A 25,125-nucleotide genomic window follows, 5' to 3' on the forward strand; every position below is an offset into this window, starting at 1 on the left:
ATGCATTAAACACAATATCCCCTCTCTAATTTCACTCTTTATATTTCTTTTTTCGTTTTGTATGGGTCACAAAGCAATTCTCGTGTTTTGAAAGTCAATTGCATCTGTACCCTCGAGGGTTTGCACCGTGATTTTTTTGAGGTAAGCGTCTTGGGTAACTATGCCATAGCATTTTTAGAAATGTGTTTTTATTTCACAACTTTCCTTCAATATCCGGCATCTTGGGTTCTTTTCGTCAAATGTATGATTTGTTCCAGTTGTTTTATGTTTAACAGGTATGTGATTCTCTTTCGTTTTGTATTTTTGTCAAAATATTTTACATTGTGTGGAAAAACATTGAGTTATACTGTCTTCTGTTGGCTTAGTAATCTGCGTGAGAATGGTTTTTCTATCGATTAATCACAATGTATTTTTTTGTATTCTTTTGTTTTACAATGTACGATGTACAATGCAGAAATGCGTTGTCTTTGGCACCTTTTGTGGTTTCTTGTATTGAGTTTTTTCTGATTTTATTGAATTGTGAAGTACTGTAGCTTACTTTTATATTCATTTTGACGCCGTATTGTATTGTATTGTATTGTATTGTATTGTATTGTATTGTATTGTATTGTATTGTATTGTATTGTATTGTATTGTATTGTATTGTATTGTATTGTATTGTATTGTATTGTATTAGATGAGATTGTATTGTATTGTATTGTATCGTATTAAATGAGATTGTATTCTATTCTATTCTATTGTATTAGATGAGATTGTATTGTATTGTATTTTATTGTCTTCATTGCATTTATTGTATTTATTGTGTTTATTGTGTTGCATTGCATTGTATCGTATATGTAAAGATACAATCTTGTTTTGACGTTTTTTCACTTTATGCTGCATATTAAGAATCTGTCTCATATAATTCTGCATAGTTTATTAAAAGTACATTGAAAATTGGGCAAAACTTTATTGCTTGTCCTTTTCAATGCTATTAAATTTGTAATTCTAATTATAATTTGGAGTAAATATATTTAATGTAATATTTACAGGGTTGCTATGCATTTTCATGCTTCCTGTGGCATTGTCTTGTAGAATGTTTGTTTGTAAGATTTCATGAGAATATATTAAAAAATGTGTTTGCATGTTTAGCATTGCATAGCATAACATAGCATATTATAGCATAGCATAACATAACATATTATAGCATAGCATAGCATAGCATAGCATAGCATAGCATAGCATAGCATAGCATAGCATAGCATAGCATAGCATAGCATAGCATAGCATAGCATAGCATAGCATAGCATAGCATAGCATAGCATAGCATAGCATAGCATAGCATAGCATAGCATAGCATAGCATAGCATAGCATAGCATAGCATAGCATAGCATAGCATAGCATAGCATAGCATAGCATAGCATAGCATAGCATAGCATAGCATAGCATAGCATAGCATAGCATAGCATAGCATAGCATAGCATAGCATAGCATAGCATAGCATAGCATAGCATAGCATAGCATAGCATAGTTTGTCTGCCAATCTTTGTTGGTAAATGAATGAATGGTTTTTATTTCATAGTTATTTATTACCCCTAAAAGCCTCAGCCAATTTTCTTGGAGTGATGAAGTACAACCAATAATTCCGTGTATGCAATAATTCCAATTTCCAACAAAAATCTTTATTAGAGTTATCCTTATTAGAGATTATTTATTAGGGCATGAGTTATCTCTCGATAGCTACTGTCTAAATGAAAGATAGAAATATCCTAATCAGTATTTTCAAAACGATCTTTAATAAGCCTGCATCTCCTAGAGGGGCCCCCTTGTAAATGGGTCCCATGCCCTCTTGTAATTCTGTAGGATATTTTTTATTTTTTATTGCATGTCTGTTGATATAGGCCCAGTTACAAATATCTAGTTTTAAACGGACCATTTCTCTCGAAGCAAAATCTATGTGACTTGCTAAACGGTTGCTAGAACAAAATTTTTGCAAGCTCCGTACAAGGCAGCTTCATGAAGAAGTTCCAGCAGCGGGCTGCAAACATTTTATAAATTGAACGATGGCCCAAATTTTATGTCAACCAGCCAATCACATTTTTGAGCTCACCAGTTTCAAAACTTCATTTTTTTAAATTTTCTGTTTCGAGTATTTAAGTTTCTTAACTTTTTTTAATGCTCGTTTCTCAGTGTCTTGTTCTGCTAGCAAATTACTTATAAAAATTATCTGTACTGAATTTCGAAAGGTGGTTCTGTCGCACGATTATGATTGGTTAAATAGACATAAGTCATGCTCAAAGAATAAAATTGCGCAAAAGCTGAATATGAGCCTTTTATGACTTGTCTTTGCGTCAGGCGGGAGCTGGGCTCGGATTTAAAATTTGGCGTCCACTTGGCCAGAACTTCGAGCAGAAAAGCTATCACACGAACACAATTGAATTTCGTGACAAATAAGCCCTGAGCAGTTACCACAATATTGTGAGTGAAGTGTGGAGAGAAAACACAATAAACCCGTTATCCCAGTGTGCTGTCTGTGTTGATGGATCAGATCTTTTATTTTTAGAAGTGTCAGTTGTCTTGTTGACAAAAGTGTTAGGTGCATGGAAAATGGAGCGGATGATACCACGAGTTTCTCTACAAGCTCTTCTCACAGTTCTATGTTTTGCCATTCAGCGAAGTCACGGAGTAACTATTGATGCAGGTAAATTTTTTACATTTTGCACCTTGAAAGATTATAATTATCCCTTAAATTTGCCCCTCGCAGTCATATATTTCAGTACTTTTGTGTTCTTACAATCTGTGACATCAAAGATTGTGTATCCGTTATCGCATGGCAAAGAAGGTTAATTTTTCGAAAATGTTCTCATGTTCTACTAAATAATAAGAAATTGCCACGAGTTGGTGAGACGGAGACACAACTACGATGGAAATCAATGGCTGAGAATTTTGCTTGCACAAAGGAGAACTTGAGCCTCCATATAAACCTAAGGGCAGTGGTTTTCATTTCAAACACTGTTGAATAAGCAACTACTGTCAAGCCTCTGTACTGCTGGAAGTTGTTTAATTGTTAAAATTTCCGTGTTCATAAGAAAGCAACTGTTTTATAATCATTGCCATTTCAAATCACTTAAAAAGAAATCCAAGATAGACATCCCAAGAACGCAATAAAACTTAACTAATTTTACCTGCTTGATTTCTTTGTTTTGCTTTAAAAATTTAATGTTCAGTTTTGAGCATATGTATACAAAATCCATTATAGTTTCTTCAAACTGCTATATTAACTACTCCTTTATTAATGCAGTATTAACATTGCTTTGTAATGTGAGAGATAATCATAAAAGTAATGATAAATTAATTATTCACTATTGCTTTAATCAATAGCTTTTGAGATAGAAAATAAACACCAGCTACTTCCAATGCAAATGGGTAGAAACATATATATTGTAGATGCAAATATTGTAGATGAAGTGGCTTAACATTCAGTATTTTCAAATTAAATGTTATCAAACTCAGTGTTATCAAATTAAATATTAGAAGGAGATCCTGGGTTGTTGCAATACACACTTTTTTAAATACACTTTTTGCTGAGCCTCAATATTCTTAAGTTTTTAAGATGTCGAGTCTAAGATTATTCTTAAATTATTCTTAAGCGACAAAACCTGTAACTGAGCCGCATTATAGTGTTAATGCCCCCCCTCCCCCTCCCCTCCCCCTGCAGGATACATCTACTTCAAGAAATACACAGCTTGATACTGGCATTTTTTTGCTTTCTAAAAAACAAAAAAACTTGATTCTTGATAAAGCTTTAGCCGTGCATCATTCTTAAATTCTTCTTAAATTCAGCGATTTTGAGCCTTAGTATTCTTTCAGACTTTATATTTATTATAAAGTGTGTAGTTACATGTCAATATCTTTGACCTCTTATTCAACTGCTTCGATAAGTTGCAGCATCTTCCATTCCCATCATCCTCCATTCCAAAAATTTCTGACTTAATTTTGAAATATATGAATCGTAAGGAGTGGAAAGAAATAGCGCAAAATAGATGGGAATGAATACTTTGAAATGGGAATATATTTGTATATTCGTTGCCACCCTAATTTCTTAGAATGGAGAGAAAGAATTATTAAAATTTCCAGATTTGAAAATAAGGGTAAAAGACGAAGATGAATGTTTTTTTGCTCGAATCAAACAAAATTCGATTGAGCAAGTAGAGAAACAGTTGGATGTTGCATGTATTTTCTATTTTAAATTTTATAATTCTCAGCTGGTTTTTTTCTTTTGTCAAATCAATCAGAGAATTTTTTCTGCAAACATCTTTTGTGCATTAATAGATGGAATCGTATACATCGATTATCATTATCAGTCTTGGTTCTCCTTCAACATCAAAAAGATGAATTTCCCAGCTCGCAATTCCTTTGTGCCTCTTCGCGCTCTGAATCCAAGCAGGACCGTCACTACGGTGGCGTGTTGGGTGAGGTATGACGCCCCAAATGGAAAAGTTCTGGTAAAAAAACAAGGAATTTTTTGCCATGATGGGGGCATGTTTTTTGAATTGACGGCAACTAGAGAATGGCTCACCCACTTTGACAGCGAATGGACCCTAAATCCAAGGAATCAAACCTCCCTATGGGCTGCACTAGCGCTTTAATTAGCTCTTCATTTTCCTTTGAAATATTTTTCTAAACGATGTAGCAATTTTACTTTCGAGACCTCAATTTTTAAGTTACAATCGATCTGAATTTCTACCCTTTTTGCGAGGTAAAGGCAAATATTGCGAACTGTAGAATTTTCTAACGAATATCCCCCATTTTTATATTTGTTTCTACCCAGCATCTGAAGTTAGTTTTTGACACTGAGAAGCTATGCTTGTCCGGCAGTGACCTGGTTCTTTCCTTCGATGCGACCACACCTCGTGATTCCTACGCTTGGAATTACAGAGAGCTGGCCACTCCCCTCACTCTATGAGAAAAACCCTAAACTTTTGGATCCGTAGTCTGCGGTCCTAACTACTGGGCAATCCTCGCCCATTGAAAATAAAATGGTAAAATCTCTTGAGGTTTTCGTAGGAATGTGTTAAACATTAGCGGTTAATTTTGTTAATATTTTTCGTTGCCAACCAACTGCGAGACTATTGATGGTTAGTACTTTAATTTTTTTTTAGATTATGCGTTAGATCTTTTTCTTTTTCTTCTTCTGGATTGACAATATAAATATTTACTTTTTGTTTCTGCATCCATTAATATGTAGTTTTGTTTTGAAGGCAAAACAAGTTAGCTAAAGTGTGTGCTTTATTTCTTTATCTCATTCTTTCTTTGGCTAAATTTCGGAAGAATGGCGAAGTTTTTTGTTGTTGAAAATCAGTACAACAAGCCAGCAGATTCTTCAGTGCCCGATATGGGTCAATATACGTGAAATATCATATTGCAATATCAACACACGTATCATGGCGTATCATATCAATATCACTTTTACCTGAGGAAATCATTTGGATCTGTCTTTTAGCATTTAATATTTTCGAGAAAGATAAAATCACATATTTTAGACCTAAGGATTCAATTCTGTAGATAATTGCCAAAAAGGAGTCTGTGGCTGAAAATGAGCTTTGAACATTTACTTTGGGTGCAGGGCCTACGCCACCAGTTTGAAAGTAGGGGGCCAGGGCTTTTCCCCCTTTTACTGCAGCTTAGAACAATCTGCTTTGCAAAAAAGTGGGGGGGGGGCATGCCCCCTCCGGCCCCCCGGTGGCGTGGGCCCTGGGGTGTAGACGAGTCTAAATGATAAGATTGTCTATGTTTGGCCTAAAACGTTTGCATGGCTGTAACAGTTGAAGCCAAATAAGACTGTTGATTTTGCCTCGTTTTTTATTGTATAAACGATATGCATTTTGTCATATCAATATGTTCCAACTTGAAATGCAGTGGTGAATTAATAAGAAGACGGGAAAAGAGACGTGAAACCCCAACTCTCTTCCTAGCCTCAATGCATGTCCCATTTTAGATGAAGAGCACCCCTCTTGTATTTATAGTTTCCAATGAACCAGAAACCAAAATTGTAGTATTTTTAGTGTATGTATCCTTTTGAAGAACACCGTAAGAGCTAGTTTCATATCTATTTCTAATTATGCATGTACTTTGTTCTCGATTTTTTCATTATCACCCCTTTACATGGAAAAGAGGGTAAAGAGTAGCTGGAGTTTTTGTTTATTAAGCCACCAGAGCTGCCTTAAAATCTAAATTTTTCCAAAGGAGCCCACCCCTGGACCACCTAGTGGTTGTATACGTGCTTTTTCGTTTCTGTGCCACAATATTAAGGTATATTGCATTGCATATATGCTCCTACGTCATACAACTCTGTTGATATGTCATATCTTTGCCTTTCTTATCTTTTAAAGTGCCTCTGTCAGAGGTTTCGTAGACAATATTAAACTCAAAATAGGATTTGAAATTAGGCGCAGCACTTATGATGACAACTTGGGGTGTCTTTGGTTTCTGGTTTTTGTTCTTAACGTTCTTCTCCTATCTAAGTGTTGGTTTTCGTAACTACGATCTAGATTTGGCTGTTTGGCGATAGGCTTTGATCTTTTGCTCATCTTAACCTGATGCTAAGATGATATGCTTTTGTCTACTTTTCACGAAGCCAAATATATCGTGTTTCGTGTCATATTTATCCCCTGGCTTCATCCGCTCTTGTGCTCAAGCGAATTTATTGTTGGTTTTCGGAAGTCTTGTGTTTGCTCTTACTGTTTAACACAGCCTTGTCAGCGCAGTGGGTCCGTGAATCCCTGTTTGGTCATGTTTGGTCACCCTGTCCCTTTATAAAAGGTACCGGAAAACCAACTGATGTTGGTTACAAAGCCTTGCTTCTTTTTTATTTGCATTTTGATGAAACACAAGGAAGATACCTTATCAAATATCACAGATGCTTTGCTGATGCCAAGAACGCTCAGCTCTTTGTCAGGGTCTCCGATGAAGGGGGTCGGGGCAAAGGCCCCCATTACCCTTGCCACCCACTTTCCAACCTGTGTCGGAGCCCGTGTTTGTTTTAATACCATTCAACTCAAGCCTTTTATCGTTTTTTAATTCTATCCTGCATATCTTCTAACTTAAGCATGTCTTGGCTGTGATTTCCTACAGTCAAGATATGATGTAGGTAAGTTGGAATTTCCTTTCCAATGTCTCGGAAAAAGGGGTCATCATAGAAAAGGGGCATTTTTCTAATAGTTGGAAACACGTCTAAAAGCATTTTATTGAAGTTTCGTCGCGTTACGACGTCGTGGTTCTTCTTCTTATTATTACGAGGCAGCAGAATGGCGAGGCTAGAAATTCAGTTCAATACAAACAACTGAACATAAGTAGGAAGGCGCGAAACCATAACAAGAACATATCATCTCTTACCATCTCTTTGCCTACTATAACTCAGCTGACCAGCACACAGAGAAGTATTTTTGAGATGGTACCGTTACAGTTGCGCAGAAATCTACATTTTCTTGAATCTGCGTTGAAAACTCCGACAAAGGTAAAATCACGGCAAATGCTGTACTCTGTCAAGCCGTAATTTCTCACGCCAAAACTATACAGGGAATATTTACGCTTCTAGCTCTATTGTACCTCTCTTTTTTTAGTTTGTGTTTTATGAATGGTATTTTGATGATTATGTGCCATATTTACAAAGGTGGAAACAGTGCTTCTTCTGCAATTAAAGGCTGGCCACGTGCCAATTGATAAGAGACTTAATGCAACACATTGAAAGTAAATGATATGATATCAAAGCATGTTATTTGCCAAATATATAAAAGTGGGCAAACAGCTAGAGCTTTTTTCTATAAATGTAATTATATAACATTAAATTTTTACCAAAATTTTCACATCAGGTAATACAAAGTGCAAAGATCTGAAGCTTCCACTTCATGGAATTGCTCTGAGAAACAATAAAAAAATTGCTGTCAATGCGGTAGAAGTCAAGTGCAATTCAGGATATCGTTTGGTTGGGTCAAAATGGCGTGTCTGCACAAATAGTGGAAAATGGAGTGGGTTGCCTTCTAGATGTGAAGGTATGAGTTTTCCTTGGAACAAAAGACAACAAAAATGGCTGTAAATAGTTGTTATCATTTTTGCAACTAGCTGGCAGATTCCTTTATTTGTAACTCCTTTAAGCAAGGAACCTTTTACATCTCTTAACTCTATCTGACCTCCAGCCTGGGGGGAACACTCAATGCCTGGGGAGGGGCGGATTCCATCCCCCCTGTTTATTTCGCTGTTATTAATGATATGCCAACCAAATTTGCAACAAAAGTTACTTATCATATAAGCAATTAATTCAAAAGATAATAATTCAATTAGCTGTGTTGTGTAAACAATGAGGTCATAGAATTGTAAACATTTTGTGTGATGTCATAGTTATGAAAGCATGTTAAAAGTTCATTAAACTTGCATTTTTGCAACGAAACAGAAGACAGAGATCAAAATACATACATTTCCAAAATTTGAGCTTAATCGGACTAATAACAAAGGAATAAGAGAAGTACAAAGTTCAATTTCACAGACATAGCTGTGGGAACTTGGTAACCATGGAGACAGTGCTAAATAAATAAAGTCGAAATTTTTATAATTTCACTGCTTTATGATACAAAGTAATACTTACATCGTCCCAGATGCCTATTTTACATGTAGAGCAATGTGGAAACAAAGAATATAGTAGGTGGGGGGGGGGGCAGATTCTGCCCCCCTAGGTCAAATAGGGTTAATGCCATTATATTTGTAAGACAAAGAATGAATTCAAAATTAAGAAAGCCTTCACATTGCAAAATTTGCAAGTTCTTTGTGAATACCTCTTATAGCTTCACTCTGTAGAAGACTATATTTTGCATAATTTTCATTTTATTAGCCTTTGTTGTTTTATTGTCATCTTCATTTTGTTTTATTCTTATTAATGGCGAGGCCTTTAATTGAATGAGGTATATAATGAGTGAGATACCTCGTTTTTGTTCAAGTAAGGGTACCTTATTCTATTGGGACACACCACAAAATTTATTTTTGAAATTTAAACTTAAATAGAGTATTTTATAGGTGAAATCAAAAGGCTCTAAAAATTCTTTTATAAAGTCATACCTTGTAACTTTATTAATTTGTCAAACTTGAATTAACAGACATTGATGAGTGTGCTGCTGGAGGACAAAACTATCCGTGTGATGACAATGCCGATTGTATCAATACCATTGGCTCATATTATTGTGTTTGCTTGCCTGGCTTTCGTGGTGATGGAATTAATTGTAAAAGATATGAATACAGTAAGTTTTGTTATTTAGTTTCTATGCATATGTTTTGTGACAAATCTCCTTTTAAGAAACTGCAGCCCAATGGGCGGTGCCAAAGAGGGGGCTGGGGGGCTTCAGCACAAACGTGATTTTATCATAAAACAAAAAGAAAAATAAAAGCAAGAAGATAGAAGAAAAGAATTGTGGAATGAATCCTATTATTGCTCAATTTCTCAAGGAATAATCGAAGTCTATAGTACCTCATAAAGTAATGAATTCCAAGACTGGAATTAATCAACCGTAATGAAAGCATGCCTTAAAAAATAGTAAAATGTTTTAAACGATTGCAAAAAATGACCAAAAAAATGTTCTGAAACGTATTTTATGCTAACCAAAATGGCATGGTTGCAAAAATGTTCTGCAACCTTGCTACGCTTGCAGGGAAGCCTTTTCTTTCAGATGTACCTATGGCCTCCGACAACCTCTTGTTGGCCCTTCCAATGTACTGCATAACGAGTTCCCCATAAAATTATAGGCAAGTATTATCGTGGAGCATTTTAGTGTGTTTCTCAAAACTTGGATGTTTAGTCTGATAATGCTGTCAACTCGAGAACCCCACCCCCCCCACTTTGAATATCTTGGCGCTGCCCCTAAACCCTTAATAGATATAATTGAACAATTTTACACCCCCTCACCTTTCTATGGGTAACATTTCAATATAATAAACATATTAAAGCAAAAGAAATTGTGGAAAACCAGCAAAGGTCTGTGCGAAATTGCTATATACGCTGGTGGCTCAAGTTCAGTACTGCAGATAGTAGACAAAGGATAAGAAAGAGAACGATATATTGTTTAGGCTCCAATTCTAATTCCAATAGAGGACTGTATAATTCCGTAAATTCTAACTTATGTTCCGAATTCGGTCCGTTCTAATTCTGTCCTCTCTAATCATCTTCAACTCAAATCTCCTTTCTAACGTATACTTCACGTGTACTTTAGATGCAACAACAGCAACAACTATTGTAGTACGTCATACCATAAAATTTCTTACAAGGTCCGTTAAAAACCTTATGAAACAACTCATGCCAACTTGGCTGCATCCTTTGATTCTGATTCGTTTGTATAAAGTAGACTAAACAGCTTAACTAATTAATGTAAAATAACTGATGATGACAATGATGATGATGCAATAGGAACTTGAAACTAGGTAGGGGCATTTTCAGTCTCAATCCGCTTACCATACATGGAATCTGCACGAGTGTCTTAGAATAGTGTTGTTACTTTTTTGTAGGGCTGGGGGGGGGGGGGGGGGAGGTAGTGTTAGCTGGTAACCAGAAAAATATGAATGATTATGATAATAATATAGCAGCATCTCCATTTCGTTGCCATTGCTCTGTGTTGGTATGATTTTGATGGTGTCAGCGAGCTTAGTAAATAATAAACTTATTGTCAGTATCAATACCAAATCAAAGCTTGCTATACAAATGTTTGCCTTTCTGTATTTTTCAAGTTTTATCAGCTGGTGTTTCCTGTGTTCTTCCAAGTTTCATATATGCTTTCTTTCTGACTTCTAAACTTTTTCAATGGGGTTTGATTTTCTAGACATTTGTCACCAATCCATCCGAATTCACCTTTCTTATTGTTTTATTTGCCTTCTTTTTGCAGAATTCCATCTGCAAGCTCTTACTTTTGTCTTGGTTGAAATTCAGCAAGGTTCATATTGAAAGTCTTCCATTGTCTCAAATAATTTTCCATTTTATCCAAGAAAACTGACACAGCTCAGTCCTTAATTCGAAGTCTGTTCTTGTCCTTGAAATTCAGCCCAAAAAATGACCCACTTTGCCAAGTTCCCGTCTAAATTAACACTTAACTATAGGATAGGTGTTAGTAAAGGAATCCTCCATACAATAGGCACTTGCCAACAACGGACAAATACAGCAAATCCTCGAATCGGCTCACGCTTGTTGTAAGCTCTTCCCCTCCAATTAGCTGTAAACTTTAAGCAAAATTTGCTAATAATCCTCCACTATCGAGTATGACTACACCCTAACATGCCATTTTTTCCAAGGCATGACTTAAGTACAGGAAAAATCGCACATTCAATCCAAAATGCGAAGCTAAATAAAACGAATCTCTCACAATGTGTCAATTGCCAACAACGATGTGGGGGATGTTTTGTTCATCAAAGTGAGCTAGAAGAAAGTAAACGACCCAGTGAACTATTTACTGAAACGAACTATTTTATCGTGATGTCAGGCTATTTGCATAAGCCTACTCCCTCATCGGAGCAACCTGAACTAATCCTGAATGATGGTAAATTTTTCCCAAAACGTGCTGCCTGTGGATGAATCATTTTCCAGAACTACAAATAACTTATGGTCTACTGACACGTCCCTACAATCGAAAGTAGCTCTGATCCTAAATGTTTCCATGTTATAGGCATTTCACTTCAGTGCAGTTCACGTAGATTCTCCGTTGACACTGGTCAGCAGTTTACAGTGTCATTGCAAAATAATATATGAAAATTGATTTAATTGGTGTTTGCTTACCAACCGTGATTACAAACGAGACTAAGCCACTCTCGGAGACAAGCCTAGCCTGCGCGCAGACTCGACTGGTTTTCGAGGAGAGGAATTTCGCTGAATGGAAAAATTTAGCGTAGTTTTCCATTCAACTAAATTCATCTCTGGGAAAACCAGTTGAGTCTGTGCGCAGGATAAGACAAGCCCTTCTTTAGCTCTGATCTGTAAATAGGCCCTCCTACTTTGAATGATCTACCCCTATTATTCCTTCAGGCAATGAAAAAACAACCAACTGATTACAATTCTTTTTCCCATACCACCCTTCTAGGCTGCAATATACAGATACCTGTTCACGGTCATTTTGTTGTCTTTTCAGATTTGTTGCGATACAAGACAGACAAATGTGGCATAGTGTTGGTAAAGAACAAGACTGCTAGCTATAGAAAGCGAGTTCGAAGGGTAGTTGGAGGTAAATTGTCTTATGCTGGAGAATGGCCATGGCAAGCATCAGTGGAGATTAAAAAGAAAGGTAATTTTGTAATTTTGAGCATTCGAATCATTCTGTGTTCCACTCGGTACAAGGGCCTTTAGCATGATGGAAACGTCGCGTAACCATTCGTAGAAAAAGACCATGCCCATATTCAGTTTGCCACTGCCCGATAACCCTGCCTTTTTGGCCTCGAAAGACGATTGCTTCACATAATTGCTTTTATCAGCGAACCCTTTGAAGAGTCACATTATTTCATGCACGTACTTACTGACAGTTGTGAAGAAGACGAGACAACTAAATTCGGAATGGTTTTGAAAAGGGATCTTGGTCATGTTTTTAATGAACGTACTTTCTGACAGTTATGAAAACACGAGGTGATAAAATTGGGAATTGTTTGAACAAGACAGGAACAAGAGTTATTGTAGAAAATGCAAGTAGGCGTGGCTGTGCTTAGTTATTTTGTTTTCACCCTTTTTGTTATTGTCCTGCAACCACTAAGTTCTTCTTGGTGTTACAAAATAAGAAAGGTGATTTTGTAGACTGGTTTGTTGGCTTAACCTTTAGAATCATCCCCTATACTGCCTGCCAAAATTACTTAGAGAATCCTAGTATTTTATCGTAAATCCTTGAATAAGCCCCCCGGGACTTTTTTGCAAATATGAATTTTTGAGTGAGGGCTTATTCGAGGGGGGGGGGGGGGCTTATTTCAAAGTTTATTATTTTCCTCAAAGGTCGACATGAAAACAACATAATTTAATCAAAATGAAATAAATTGAAAAATTGCAAAAAGGCTATTGTCCTGTGGGGGCTTCCTTAAAATAAGATATTTTTCTGCAATTATGCTTCCCATGGGGGCTTATTCGACGGAGGAGGGGGTTATTTGCAAAAATGATTTTTTAGGTGAGGGCTTATTCGACGGGGGGGGGGGGGGTTATTTGAGGATTTACGGTATATCTACCTGTAAAAGCTACTAACACTGAAATTCTGATCTGACAGTATTTCATCAGCTAATGATTTTAGTATACATACTGCGATTGTTTTGTAGCTCGACTGCCTTTCATGGGAGGAGCTTTGATTAAACCTGGATGGATCATTACTGTAGCAAGTCAGTTGTTCATTGGCACGCGATTGGTTCGTCCAAAGGAAGTCAAAGTAGTCCTAGGTATGCTTGATGTATGTGATATAACGGGTATATTGTATAAATATGGTATGACAGATCGATTCGTTATGACCTGAGCACTTCGCCTGTATGACATAAAACGCGTGAAACTCATTTTTTTAGACTCTTTCGTTGTACCGTTGAAAGCACCGTGCGCACGAATTTTTATATTTTCCAAAATTTCCCAAATATGCCTCAAGTTTAAAGACGAATAGAAACGATTTTCAATCATCAGTCGGGTAGTTCATAATCTGTCGCTCTCCGATTCGACAATCCATTATAAATGTGGGGCAGAACGACTCAAGCGGTCAGACACGCAAAAAATACACAGTTTTTCACACAAGTAGTTTTATTCACGATTTCAGTGAACCATGGAGCTAAGCATTGCCAACTATGCTACTTTACATGATAAGTGTTACGGAATTAAATAACCGATAACGGGAACTAACAGCTAAGATTTAACCATCAAAATTGAGAATAACAGGAAAGGCGTGTATGGAAAAATATAGAGAAAATCATTAGCCAGACTTTTAAGGTTAAGATCGTATAGGATTGTAGAAGAGGTAATGATGCAAAAAATGTGAAAGCGAGACTCTGTATACATAAGAGGAAAAGCGGTGCACAGTTCAAAGAGGTTAAGTAAACAGTGACGTGGAGAAGGAAAAGTATTTAGAAAAATGAATGAAAATAGGCTAACGTTACATAAATTATCCACTACCATACCAACATACCAACTCTCCACCATACCAAATCTCTATTGCTTCGACTTCCATTATTGGCATTCACAACACCAAAATGCCCCAGACACGACCAAAGCGAACCGATACGTAATGAGCATGCTATCGTAAATCCGGAAATACAGCAACATTTTTATTTAGACTTGCCACTTTCGAGCGGAAAATGTTTGCTCCGTAATTAAGCTGTAAGACACATTTCGATCATTTATTGATCGCCTTGACATGACTCTCATTCTTCTTAATCTTATTCTTATTCTTCTTCTTGCCCTTATTTTTCTTATTGTTTTCGTTCATCCAAATCTTCTTTCGGGTTTTTCTTCTTTTCTCCCCTTTCTTTCTGGATTTCTTCTCTTCCTTCATTCGTGTCTACTTTTTTTCTACTTCTTATACTTCTTATTGCTCTTACTCTTCTATTTTTCTTTTAGCTACTTCTTCCGTCCAAAATTTTTATACTTCTTGTTCTAATCTTTTTTCTACTTTTTTCTACTTCTTATACTTCTTATTGCTCTTACTCTTCTATTTTTCTTCTTCTTCTTCTTTTAGCTACTTCTTCCGTCCAAAATTTTTATACTTCTTGTTCTAATCTTTTTTCAATTTTTTTCTACTTCTTATACTTCTTATTGCTCTTACTCTTCTATTTTTCTTCTTCTTCTTCTTTTAGCTACTTCTTCCGTCCAAAATTTTTATACTTCTTGTTCTAATCTTTTTTCTACTTTTTTCTACTTCTTATACTTCTTATTGCTCTTAATCTTCTTTGTTTCTTGTCCTTCTTCTTTTAGCTACTTCTTCCGTCCAAAATTTTTATACTTCTTGTTCTAATCTTTTTTTCTATTTTTTCTACTTCTTATTGCTCTTAATCTTCTTTGTTTCTTGTCCTTCTTCTTTTAGCTACTTCTTCCGTCCAAAATTTTTATACTTCTTGTTCTAATCTTTTTTCTACTTTTTTCTACTTCTTATACTTCTTATTGCTCTTACTCTTCTATTTTTCTTTTAGCTACTTCTTCCGTCCAAAATTTTTATACTTCTTGTTCTAATCTTTTTTCTATTTTTTTCTACTTCTTTTACTTCTTATTGCTCTTAATCTTCTTTGTTTCTTGTCCTTCTTCTTTTAGCTACTTCTTCCGTCCAAAATTTTTATACTTCTTGTTCTAATCTTTTTTCTACTTTTTTCTACTTCTTATACTTCTTATTGCTCTTACTCTTCTATTTTTCTTGTCCTTCTTCTTTTAGCTACTTCTTCCGTCCAAAATTTTTATACTTCTTGTTCTAATCTTTTTTCTACTTTTTTCTACTTCTTATACTTCTTATTGCTCTTACTCTTCTATTTTTCTTGTCCTTCTTCTTTTAGGTACTTCTTCCGTCCAAAATTTTTATACTTCTTGTTCTAATCTTTTTTCTATTTTTTTCTACTTCTTTTACTTCTTATTGCTCTTAATCTTCTTTGTTTCTTGTCCTTCTTCTTTTAGCTACTTCTTCCGTCCAAAATTTTTATATTTCTTGTTCTAATCTTGTTTCTATTTTTTTCTACTTCTTATACTTCTTATTGCTCTTACTCTTCTATTTTTCTTGTTCTTCTTCTTTTAGCTACTTCTTCCGTCCAAAATTTTTATACTTCTTGTTCTAATCTTTTTTTCTACTTTTTTCTACTTCTTATACTTCTTATTGCTCTTAATCTTCTTTGTTTCTTGTCCTTCTTCTTTTAGCTACTTCTTCCGTCCAAAATTTTTATACTTCTTGTTCTAATCTTTTTTTCTATTTTTTCTACTTCTTATTGCTCTTAATCTTCTTTGTTTCTTGTCCTTCTTCTTTTAGCTACTTCTTCCGTTCAAAATGTTTATACTTCTTGTTCTAATCTTTTTTTCTACTTTTTTCTACTTCTTATACTTCTTATTGCTCTAACTCTTCTATTTTTCTTGTTCTTCTTCTTTTAGCTACTTCTTCCGTCCAAAATTTTTATACTTCTTGTTCTAATCTTTTTTCTATTTTTTTCTACTTCTTATACTTCTTATTGCTCTTACTCTTCTATTTTTCTTGTTCTTCTTCTTTTAGCTACTTCTTCCGTCCAAAATTGTTATACTTCTTGTTCTAATCTTTTTTTCTACTTTTTTCTACTTCTTATACTTCTTATTGCTCTAACTCTTCTATTTTTCTTGTTCTTCTTCTTTTAGCTACTTCTTCCGTCCAAAATTTTTATACTTCTTGTTCTAATCTTTTTTCTATTTTTTTCTACTTCTTATTGCTCTTACTCTTCTATTTTTCTTGTTCTTCTTCTTTTAGCTACTTCTTCCGTCCAAAATTTTTATACTTCTTGTTCTAATCTTTTTTTCTATTTTTTCTACTTCTTATTGCTCTTACTCTTCTATTTTTCTTGTTCTTCTTCTTTTAGCTACTTCTTCCGTCCAAAATGTTTATACTTCTTGTTCTAATCTTTTTTCAATTTTTTTCTACTTCTTATACTTCTTATTGCTCTTACTCTTCTATTTTTCTTCTTCTTCTTCTTTTAGCTACTTCTTCCGTTCAAAATGTTTATACTTCTTGTTCTAATCTTTTTTCAATTTTTTTCTACTTCTTATACTTCTTATTGCTCTTACTCTTCTATTTTTCTTCTTCTTCTTCTTTTAGCTACTTCTTCCGTTCAAAATGTTTATACTTCTTGTTCTAATCTTTTTTCTACTTTTTTCTACTTCTTATACTTCTTATTGCTCTTAATCTTCTTTGTTTCTTGTCCTTCTTCTTTTAGCTACTTCTTCCGTTCAAAATGTTTATACTTCTTGTTCTAATCTTTTTTCTACTTTTTTCTACTTCTTATACTTCTTATTGCTCTTAATCTTCTTTGTTTCTTGTCCTTCTTCTTTTAGCTACTTCTTCCGTTCAAAATGTTTATACTTCTTGTTCTAATCTTTTTTCTACTTTTTTCTACTTCTTATACTTCTTATTGCTCTTAATCTTCTTTGTTTCTTGTCCTTCTTCTTTTAGCTACTTCTTCCGTTCAAAATGTTTATACTTCTTGTTCTAATCTTTTTTCTACTTTTTTCTACTTCTTATACTTCTTATTGCTCTTAATCTTCTTTGTTTCTTGTCCTTCTTCTTTTAGCTACTTCTTCCGTTCAAAATGTTTATACTTCTTGTTCTAATCTTTTTTCTACTTTTTTCTACTTCTTATACTTCTTATTGCTCTTACTCTTCTATTTTTCTTCTTCTTCTTCTTTTAGCTACTTCTTCCGTTCAAAATGTTTATACTTCTTGTTCTAATCTTTTTTCTACTTTTTTCTACTTCTTATACTTCTTATTGCTCTTAATCTTCTTTGTTTCTTGTCCTTCTTCTTTTAGCTACTTCTTCCGTTCAAAATGTTTATACTTCTTGTTCTAATCTTTTTTCAATTTTTTTCTACTTCTTATACTTCTTATTGCTCTTTCTCTTCTATTTTTCTTCTTCTTCTTCTTTTAGCTACTTCTTCCGCTCAAAATGTTTATACTTCTTGTTCTAATCTTTTTTCTACTTTTTTCTACTTCTTATACTTCTTATTGCTCTTAATCTTCTTTGTTTCTTGTCCTTCTTCTTTTAGCTACTTCTTCCGTTCAAAATGTTTATACTTCTTGTTCTAATCTTTTTTCTACTTTTTTCTACTTCTTATACTTCTTATTGCTCTTAATCTTCTTTGTTTCTTGTCCTTCTTCTTTTAGCTACTTCTTCCGTTCAAAATGTTTATACTTCTTGTTCTAATCTTTTTTCAATTTTTTTCTACTTCTTATACTTCTTATTGCTCTTACTCTTCTATTTTTCTTGTTCTTCTTCTTTTAGCTACTTCTTCCGTTCAAAATGTTTATACTTCTTGTTCTAATCTTTTTTCTACTTTTTTCTACTTCTTATACTTCTTATTGCTCTTAATCTTCTTTGTTTCTTGTCCTTCTTCTTTTAGCTACTTCTTCCGTCCAAAATGTTTATACTTCTTGTTCTAATCTTTTTTCAATTTTTTTCTACTTCTTATACTTCTTATTGCTCTTACTCTTCTATTTTTCTTCTTCTTCTTCTTTTAGCTACTTCTTCCGTTCAAAATGTTTATACTTCTTGTTCTAATCTTTTTTCAATTTTTTTCTACTTCTTATACTTCTTATTGCTCTTACTCTTCTATTTTTCTTCTTCTTCTTCTTTTAGCTACTTCTTCCGTTCAAAATGTTTATACTTCTTGTTCTAATCTTTTTTCAATTTTTTTCTACTTCTTATACTTCTTATTGCTCTTACTCTTCTATTTTTCTTCTTCTTCTTCTTTTAGCTACTTCTTCCGTTCAAAATGTTTATACTTCTTGTTCTAATCTTTTTTCTACTTTTTTCTACTTCTTATACTTCTTATTGCTCTTAATCTTCTTTGTTTCTTGTCCTTCTTCTTTTAGCTACTTCTTCCGTTCAAAATGTTTATACTTCTTGTTCTAATCTTTTTTCAATTTTTTCTACTTCTTATACTTCTTATTGCTCTTACTCTTCTATTTTTCTTCTTCTTCTTCTTTTAGCTACTTCTTCCGTTCAAAATGTTTATACTTCTTGTTCTAATCTTTTTTCAATTTTTTTCTACTTCTTATACTTCTTATTGCTCTTACTCTTCTATTTTTCTTCTTCTTCTTCTTTTAGCTACTTCTTCCGTTCAAAATGTTTATACTTCTTGTTCTAATCTTGTTTCTATTTTTTTCTACTTCTTATACTTCTTATTGCTCTTACTCTTCTATTTTTCTTCTTCTTCCTCTTTTAGCTACTTCTTCCGTCCAAAATTTTTATACTTCTTGTTCTAATCTTTTTTTCTATTTTTTTCTACTTTTTATTGCTCTTACTCTTCTATTTTTCTTGTTCTTCTTCTTTTAGCTACTTCTTCCGTCCAAAATGTTTATACTTCTTGTTCTAATCTTTTTTCTATTTTTTTCTACTTCTTATTGCTCTTACTCTTCTATTTTTCTTGTTCTTCTTCTTTTAGCTACTTCTTCCGTTCAAAATGTTTATACTTCTTGTTCTAATCTTTTTTCAATTTTTTTCTACTTCTTATACTTCTTATTGCTCTTACTCTTCTATTTTTCTTCTTCTTCCTCTTTTAGCTACTTCTTCCGTTCAAAATGTTTATACTTCTTGTTCTAATCTTTTTTCAATTTTTTTCTACTTCTTATACTTCTTATTGCTCTTAATCTTCTTTGTTTCTTGTCCTTCTTCTTTTAGCTACTTCTTCCGTCCAAAATTTTTATACTTCTTGTTCTAATCTTTTTTCTATTTTTTTCTACTTCTTATATTTCTTATTGCTCTTACTCTTCTTTGTTTTTTGTCCTTCTTCTTTTAGCTACTTCTTCCGTTCAAAATGTTTATACTTCTTGTTCTAATCTTTTTTCAATTTTTTTCTACTTCTTATACTTCTTATTGCTTTTACTCTCCTTTTTTTCTTGTTCTTTTTCTTTTAGCTACTTCTTCCGTCCAAAATTTTTATACTTCTTGTTCTAATCTTCTTTCTTTTTGTTTTATTTTTCTTATTCGTCTCCATTTTTTTCATCAGCTTCTTGTTATCGATGTTTATCTTTCTATTTTCTTTTTCTGCTAATTTTCTTCTTCTAGTTCTTCTTGTCTTTCTGCATTCTTCTTTTTTCTTTCTCCTACTTCTTGCTATCCGCTCTCAGGAAACAATTCTTTAAGGAAGAATAAAAAACGTTACCAAAGATTGAACATTCTATATATTGTTCAAGATAAGGAGTGTTTTATCAACCAAAGATTTTATTCATAGAAAGACAGACCCGTCTCGCACACTATGTGTATGGGAAACTGTATCCTAATGGTTTAACAACGTCAATATTTTCGAAATTATAGAACGTATTGTTTTCTTAACATTTGGAGATCAACTTGTGTCCCCACCTTTTTAAATGAACTTCTGTTAAACAACAACTTCAGAAGTAACTTGATAATTACGAGAGCATTGTCTTCAAGAGTCTTCAAACTACCAGTTTCTCGTCGCAAAATTTAAACTTTTTCGTTTAGCAAACGTTTGTATTCGTCGCCTTTCAAGGCATACTATGGACTCGTCGTCATCATTTCATGACTTACCTTCTATAAAACTTCTATTCACAAAGACGAATTTTTGATAATTCCTTTTGCTGTTTAATCAACTTCTCATTAAGGTGATTTCCTCTGCCCTCTTTTGTATAGCCGTTAAACCTTTATTCGGTACATAGAGGCGTTATAACACAAGAAATAGAAAAAAACTTTTTCTCTTCATACACTCAACCTGATTGCATGAAAATGCTGCAGTTATTGGGAGTAGGTAGAAAGAAAAAAATCTACTCTTAAAGTGCTTCACAAAATTGTGCCAATCGTCAATCATCGTTATAAGTGTCGGCAAATGCAGAGCATTTGGTATTGAAAATTCTCAACGCGCTCTATACATTTTCAGCCAATGGCTCTTCGTCAGTGAAGAAATGGTCCATCCTGTCGAAATTTGAGATTCTTTGAAGTATCTTGGACGCCTTTTTGACAATGTTGAACGAACGAATATTAAAGATTATATCTAAGCTTAGCTCTTTCTTCGGAAAAATTCCTAGCCCGAATTTGTTCCTTACCCTTCTATAGAAACAAACTCTTTCCTTTATCTCAAGTTTTGGACACTTCACAGTAGCCGGTTTATCAAGAACCTGGATATTTGAAATATTGACACGTTTGATTGGTTCCTTGTTTTTGACCAATCAGCGTCAATTACCTTTCATGTTTCTTTCGACCCGCACCTATGTATATATTTGTTGCTTGCCTTTGGTCATTATCCACCTTGTATAATCCGAGAATGCTTTAGTATCGGTACTAAAGGCTCATTTGGTAATTAAAGCAGTCTATGGTTCGGTTGCCTGGTACGATTTCCTTATACATTTTGTTCAATCTTTCATTATTGTGTCTAAATTTCAAAGTCAATTAGCAATGAAAACACTCTTTGTTCGGTGTAATATGCGTTTTGGTACCATATGCAAAAGTGTAACATTGTGAAACGCTATGTGTTTCAGCTCATGTGACTTCATCATTGTGCGATGTTTTGACACGTTTTTAAGAGTTTAATATTTACACTTGTCAATCACGCAAAGTTTGGAGTCACCATTAATGTTGTACTTTTTTGCATAAACTTAACAAAGCAAATCACAGCACCGCTTCTTATTTGCATCCCTTTTATAAAAATAGTTTAATTGTTCTTTACATTCTGAACAATATGAACCAGAACATTCGACCGGTTCGCATGCTAAATTCCACTAGTCGTTTTGGTACCCTATTGTTTAAATGCTCGGGTACGTTTTTGCATAACTACCATTCGTTTTGGTACCCTATTGTTTAAGAAAATAATGCATTGTGTGGCTAAAAATTGTTGCTGGATCCGTTTTAGAACGGATTAACCATTATTTTCTGGAATTTCGACGAGACAGAAAACACCATAGCAAGCACCGCGACTGTAAATGCTTGGAATTTGCGAATGGCGACTTATTTTTCCGATATTAACATCAATTCATATCAATTCATAAATTTAAGTGCAATATAAGGCCACTCGCGAAAGTTCACATCGATATTCGAAAGAGAAGTGAACAAAATCAACCCTGACTTTTACCAAATTTATAAGGGCTCAGTATGGAGCAAGTTCCTTTTTGCCACTATTCAAAATGGCGGAAGTACACAAATTTGCCTCACAGCGTACCTCTGAGTTAGACATCTAGCACCTTGGGCGCTTCTGTATCATTGTTCATCAAATAATTATTCCAAAGGAGGCCTATTTCTAATTCCTGCTTTTCTTTTTAGAAATTACTGGGGAGCCCTATACCCAATGGCGGCACCACCTACTACAGAGTGGGAGGGCAACGAATGGGCCTCGCCAGTGAGACCATGTCACTTTTGCCTCGTTTCAGTACTTTGTACCAGGTCAATTTTCCTTAGGAAATATGACCTACCCCTACCTAGTGCTTTTTAACCCGTTTTTAGAAGAAATATGTAGTCCATGTTTTGACAAAAGTGGGGGGGGGGGTTATACCCCCCTCCGTGGCGCCGCCACTGCCTTTATCCCCGTTCATCCATGTTATTCCATAACAATACGAAAGATCTGTGGATGAAATTCTATCTCTTCTACCTTTCATTGGATTATGTTTTATCTCAGTTGATACTAACGACGAGACTTGCATTACAGGTGAATTTGACCGATCAAAACCAGAATTCCACGAGCAGCGCTTCGAAGTTCAAAAGGTCTTTATTCATCCAAAATTTAATAGAGACAAAGTTACGTATGATATAGCACTTCTCAAACTGAAGACAGTGGAGAAGCGCACGTCATATGTGAATGCGGTAAGGATTGAGTGGTTTTCTAAGATATTCCTTTGGTTTGCGGGGAAAGGTACTTTGTTTGTTGTTGACAAAAATTAACTCTTTCTTTGGTGAACGTTTAATTTAACCCCCGTGCTAAATAATCTGTCTAAAGAATAATAGGTAAACACCTTCAAGTATTAATACAGCACAAGTAGTGATTGTTCAAATAAATCTATTCTTTGCCAAAATTAGCAAATTATATTGCATTTTTGTTGATATTGATATTTAAAGAAAAAAACAAATTTTGGAGAAAAGTATTAGTGTCAACCAGTATTTCATGACAAAAACCACCAAACAACGTATGAAAGTCTCGCTATCATAATTTACTGGTACGCATTCTGTAAACATACATTTTGCTGAAAGAGGCCGCTCAAAAATGGCACGACGGTAAGTTTTAATCACACTCGACTCCAACCCCAACTTGTCACGTTTGTCACTTAAGTCACAATCTCATACCCATCCTTTTCACGTCACTAAAAAGCCGAAAGTATTGTAAGGAGACAGCTTTATAGAAATTGCAATGGATCACATTATTGATTGAAAGGTTTGGGGCTTAACTAGAACTGCGTAGTTTTCTTGCTGTTGCTAACCTCTTTCCCTTCTAAATCTTTCTTTCGAAAAACCACTTCTAAATCTTTAGGCTTAGAGTTGGCGGTCGTAATGCTTCTCCTATTCTTGTATACGTTCTTTCTCTCTTTATGCCTCAACTCTTGTGTCAGAAAACAGTTAGAACCTAGTGTCAAGAAGAACCCACTTTCCTAAAGTCACTAGCACAGAATCTCTATCGCATACGGCCATATCCTATTCCAGTTCCTATTTTTATAATATGAGGGTTCCTACTCCAAGGAGTTTTACTTGCATTACGGGGAGGAAAGAGCCAAAATATATCGAGACAAAATTTTTAAAAATAAACAAAAGAGAGTTTTTGTAGCTCAAAATTGCCAACATGCAGTCTATCAAGAATTCTGCATATTTTTTCGTCTCTAACAAGCTGTTGAATCAAAGAAAGATAGCTTGTTTATTCTGAAATCCTGAAGTTCTTCTTTACGGGATTAACTGTATCCAATTGTTATAAAGCGTGGCGTCGATAGGACAAAAACCTGTCTTCTCTTGATAAGATTTCACATTTCGCTGTCCGCTACATCTCTCCAGGTGGGTGACGTCATTTTTGAGCGGCTGGCAACATGCACGGGTTCTAGTATTTAGCTTAACTTCTTGTTTGTATATCGCATTGTTTCTACGCTTATCAGAATATTTATTTTTCTTAAAGATTTGTCTTATTGGCGGGAGGAAAGCACGAATTTTTGAAGACCGAGAACATTTATCAACGGTAACAGGATGGGGGACGACTACACAAGTTGATATTGGAGAGGACCCAGGCCTCTTTTCAATGCACCTAAAAGAGGCAACAATACCCTTGAAGAATATGAGGACTTGCAAGAAAGCTACGGCCTATGACTTCAATCCAAGAACAATGCTATGTGCCGGGTATATTGGTGGAAGTGCGTCGCCATGTTTTGGGGATCATGGTGCTCCTCTTGTAATTCAAGATCCATATTCAGGTAGATGGGTGCTTATAGGATTGTACAGTTGGAGTGAAGGATGTGGGAATGGTGAAAAGTTTAGCTATTACACTCGTGTCTCAAAGTTTCGGAAATGGATCACTGGAATGACACGCAACTCTTCATAAAGAAATAATTCCTTTCAAAGAGATGCTGTGTTAAATCATTTACACAATTAACTTACATTTATTGGTTTTTAAAACTGTACTTTGCCACCGATTGAGGATTCCCTTTGACGACAGACCTTTTCTGTAATGCCTTTTTACGAATGTTGGAGGGGTTGTTAAAACAGATTTGCAGTTAGATATATACATAGCAATATTGATAAAAAGACAAGCTCGTTTGGATGACGTATCGTGAGTGAGGTAATGGAAGATGACGTGATGGATAATGACGTGATGGAAGATGACGTGATGGATAATGACGTGATGGAAGATGACGTAACGGAAGATGACGCGATGGAAGATGACGTAACGGAAGATGACGTGATGGAAGATGACGTGATGGAAGATGACGTGATGGAAGATGATTTGGCGGATAATGACGTAATGCAAAACAGAATAAAATGATGCTTTCAAGAAATATTCGTAACCAGTCTCAAACTTATATGACGTCAAGAGTAGAAACGACTTTGAACAATATCCAATAAGCTGAGCTTGGAACATAAACAGGTTGAATTTGAACTTCAAGAAGAAGTACACTTTTACTGTCTACATTTAAATGTAATAATTTTGTGTAAGAGAAATTTCTTTTGAGAAATGACGAAAACCTACCGTATTATATTGATGAATAATCCGAAAAAATGAAGCTTGATGTCGAGATATATATGGCAGTACATTTTGTTGCCTCTTCATCCCTCGATGATTTGGGGATTAAGTACAACTAAGTGTTATATCACTTTGTAAAAGGCAAGAAATTAAAAACGGAGTATTATATGGCTTTGTGAAAGGCAAACACTTAACCCTAACCCCCAATCAAAGAACGGTTTTCTGGAGAGGATGGGCTCCCTTATGATCATTTTTTCCCAGCCCTTTGTTAGGAAAATTTTTTGAAAATTTGATAAAAAGTGCA

The 25,125-nt window shown here is 34.7% G+C and overlaps 1 protein-coding gene across 2 annotated transcripts; it reads left to right on the forward strand.

Annotated features, from left to right (window-relative positions):
• Nucleotides 1-24,879, forward strand: LOC135694039 (chymotrypsin-like protease CTRL-1). Of its 2 annotated transcripts, XM_089111323.1 has the most exons (8): nucleotides 1-141; nucleotides 2,544-2,681; nucleotides 7,852-8,031; nucleotides 9,127-9,267; nucleotides 12,133-12,285; nucleotides 13,292-13,408; nucleotides 22,317-22,471; nucleotides 23,763-24,879. In XM_089111323.1, exons 2-8 carry the CDS (start codon nucleotides 2,588-2,590, stop codon nucleotides 24,180-24,182), a joined length of 1,260 nt encoding a protein of 419 aa, XP_088967449.1. In that variant the 5' UTR covers nucleotides 1-141; nucleotides 2,544-2,587; the 3' UTR covers nucleotides 24,183-24,879. The 2 variants fall into 2 exon arrangements, with proteins under 2 accessions (XP_088967449.1, XP_088967448.1); XM_089111322.1 differs by lacking the exon at nucleotides 1-141 and having other exon boundaries at nucleotides 2,303-2,681.
• The last annotated feature ends 246 nt before the right edge of the window (nucleotides 24,880-25,125 follow it).

The sequence above is a fragment of the Rhopilema esculentum genome, chromosome 11, assembly GCF_057945365.1.
Source record: "Rhopilema esculentum isolate cy_ngs chromosome 11, ASM5794536v1, whole genome shotgun sequence".
Lineage (NCBI taxonomy): Eukaryota > Metazoa > Cnidaria > Scyphozoa > Rhizostomeae > Rhizostomatidae > Rhopilema > Rhopilema esculentum.

Bases quoted from the DNA above. Each gene is read 5' to 3' on its own strand.
- LOC135694039 (XM_089111323.1), top strand. From the start codon at position 2,588: ATGGAGCGGATGATACCACGAGTTTCTCTACAAGCTCTTCTCACAGTT. The intron at 12,286-13,291 runs GTAATTTTGTAA...ATTGTTTTGTAG, and splicing joins AGTGGAGATTAAAAAGAAAG to CTCGACTGCCTTTCATGGGA. The intron at 22,472-23,762 runs GTAAGGATTGAG...TTTTTCTTAAAG, and splicing joins GCACGTCATATGTGAATGCG to ATTTGTCTTATTGGCGGGAG.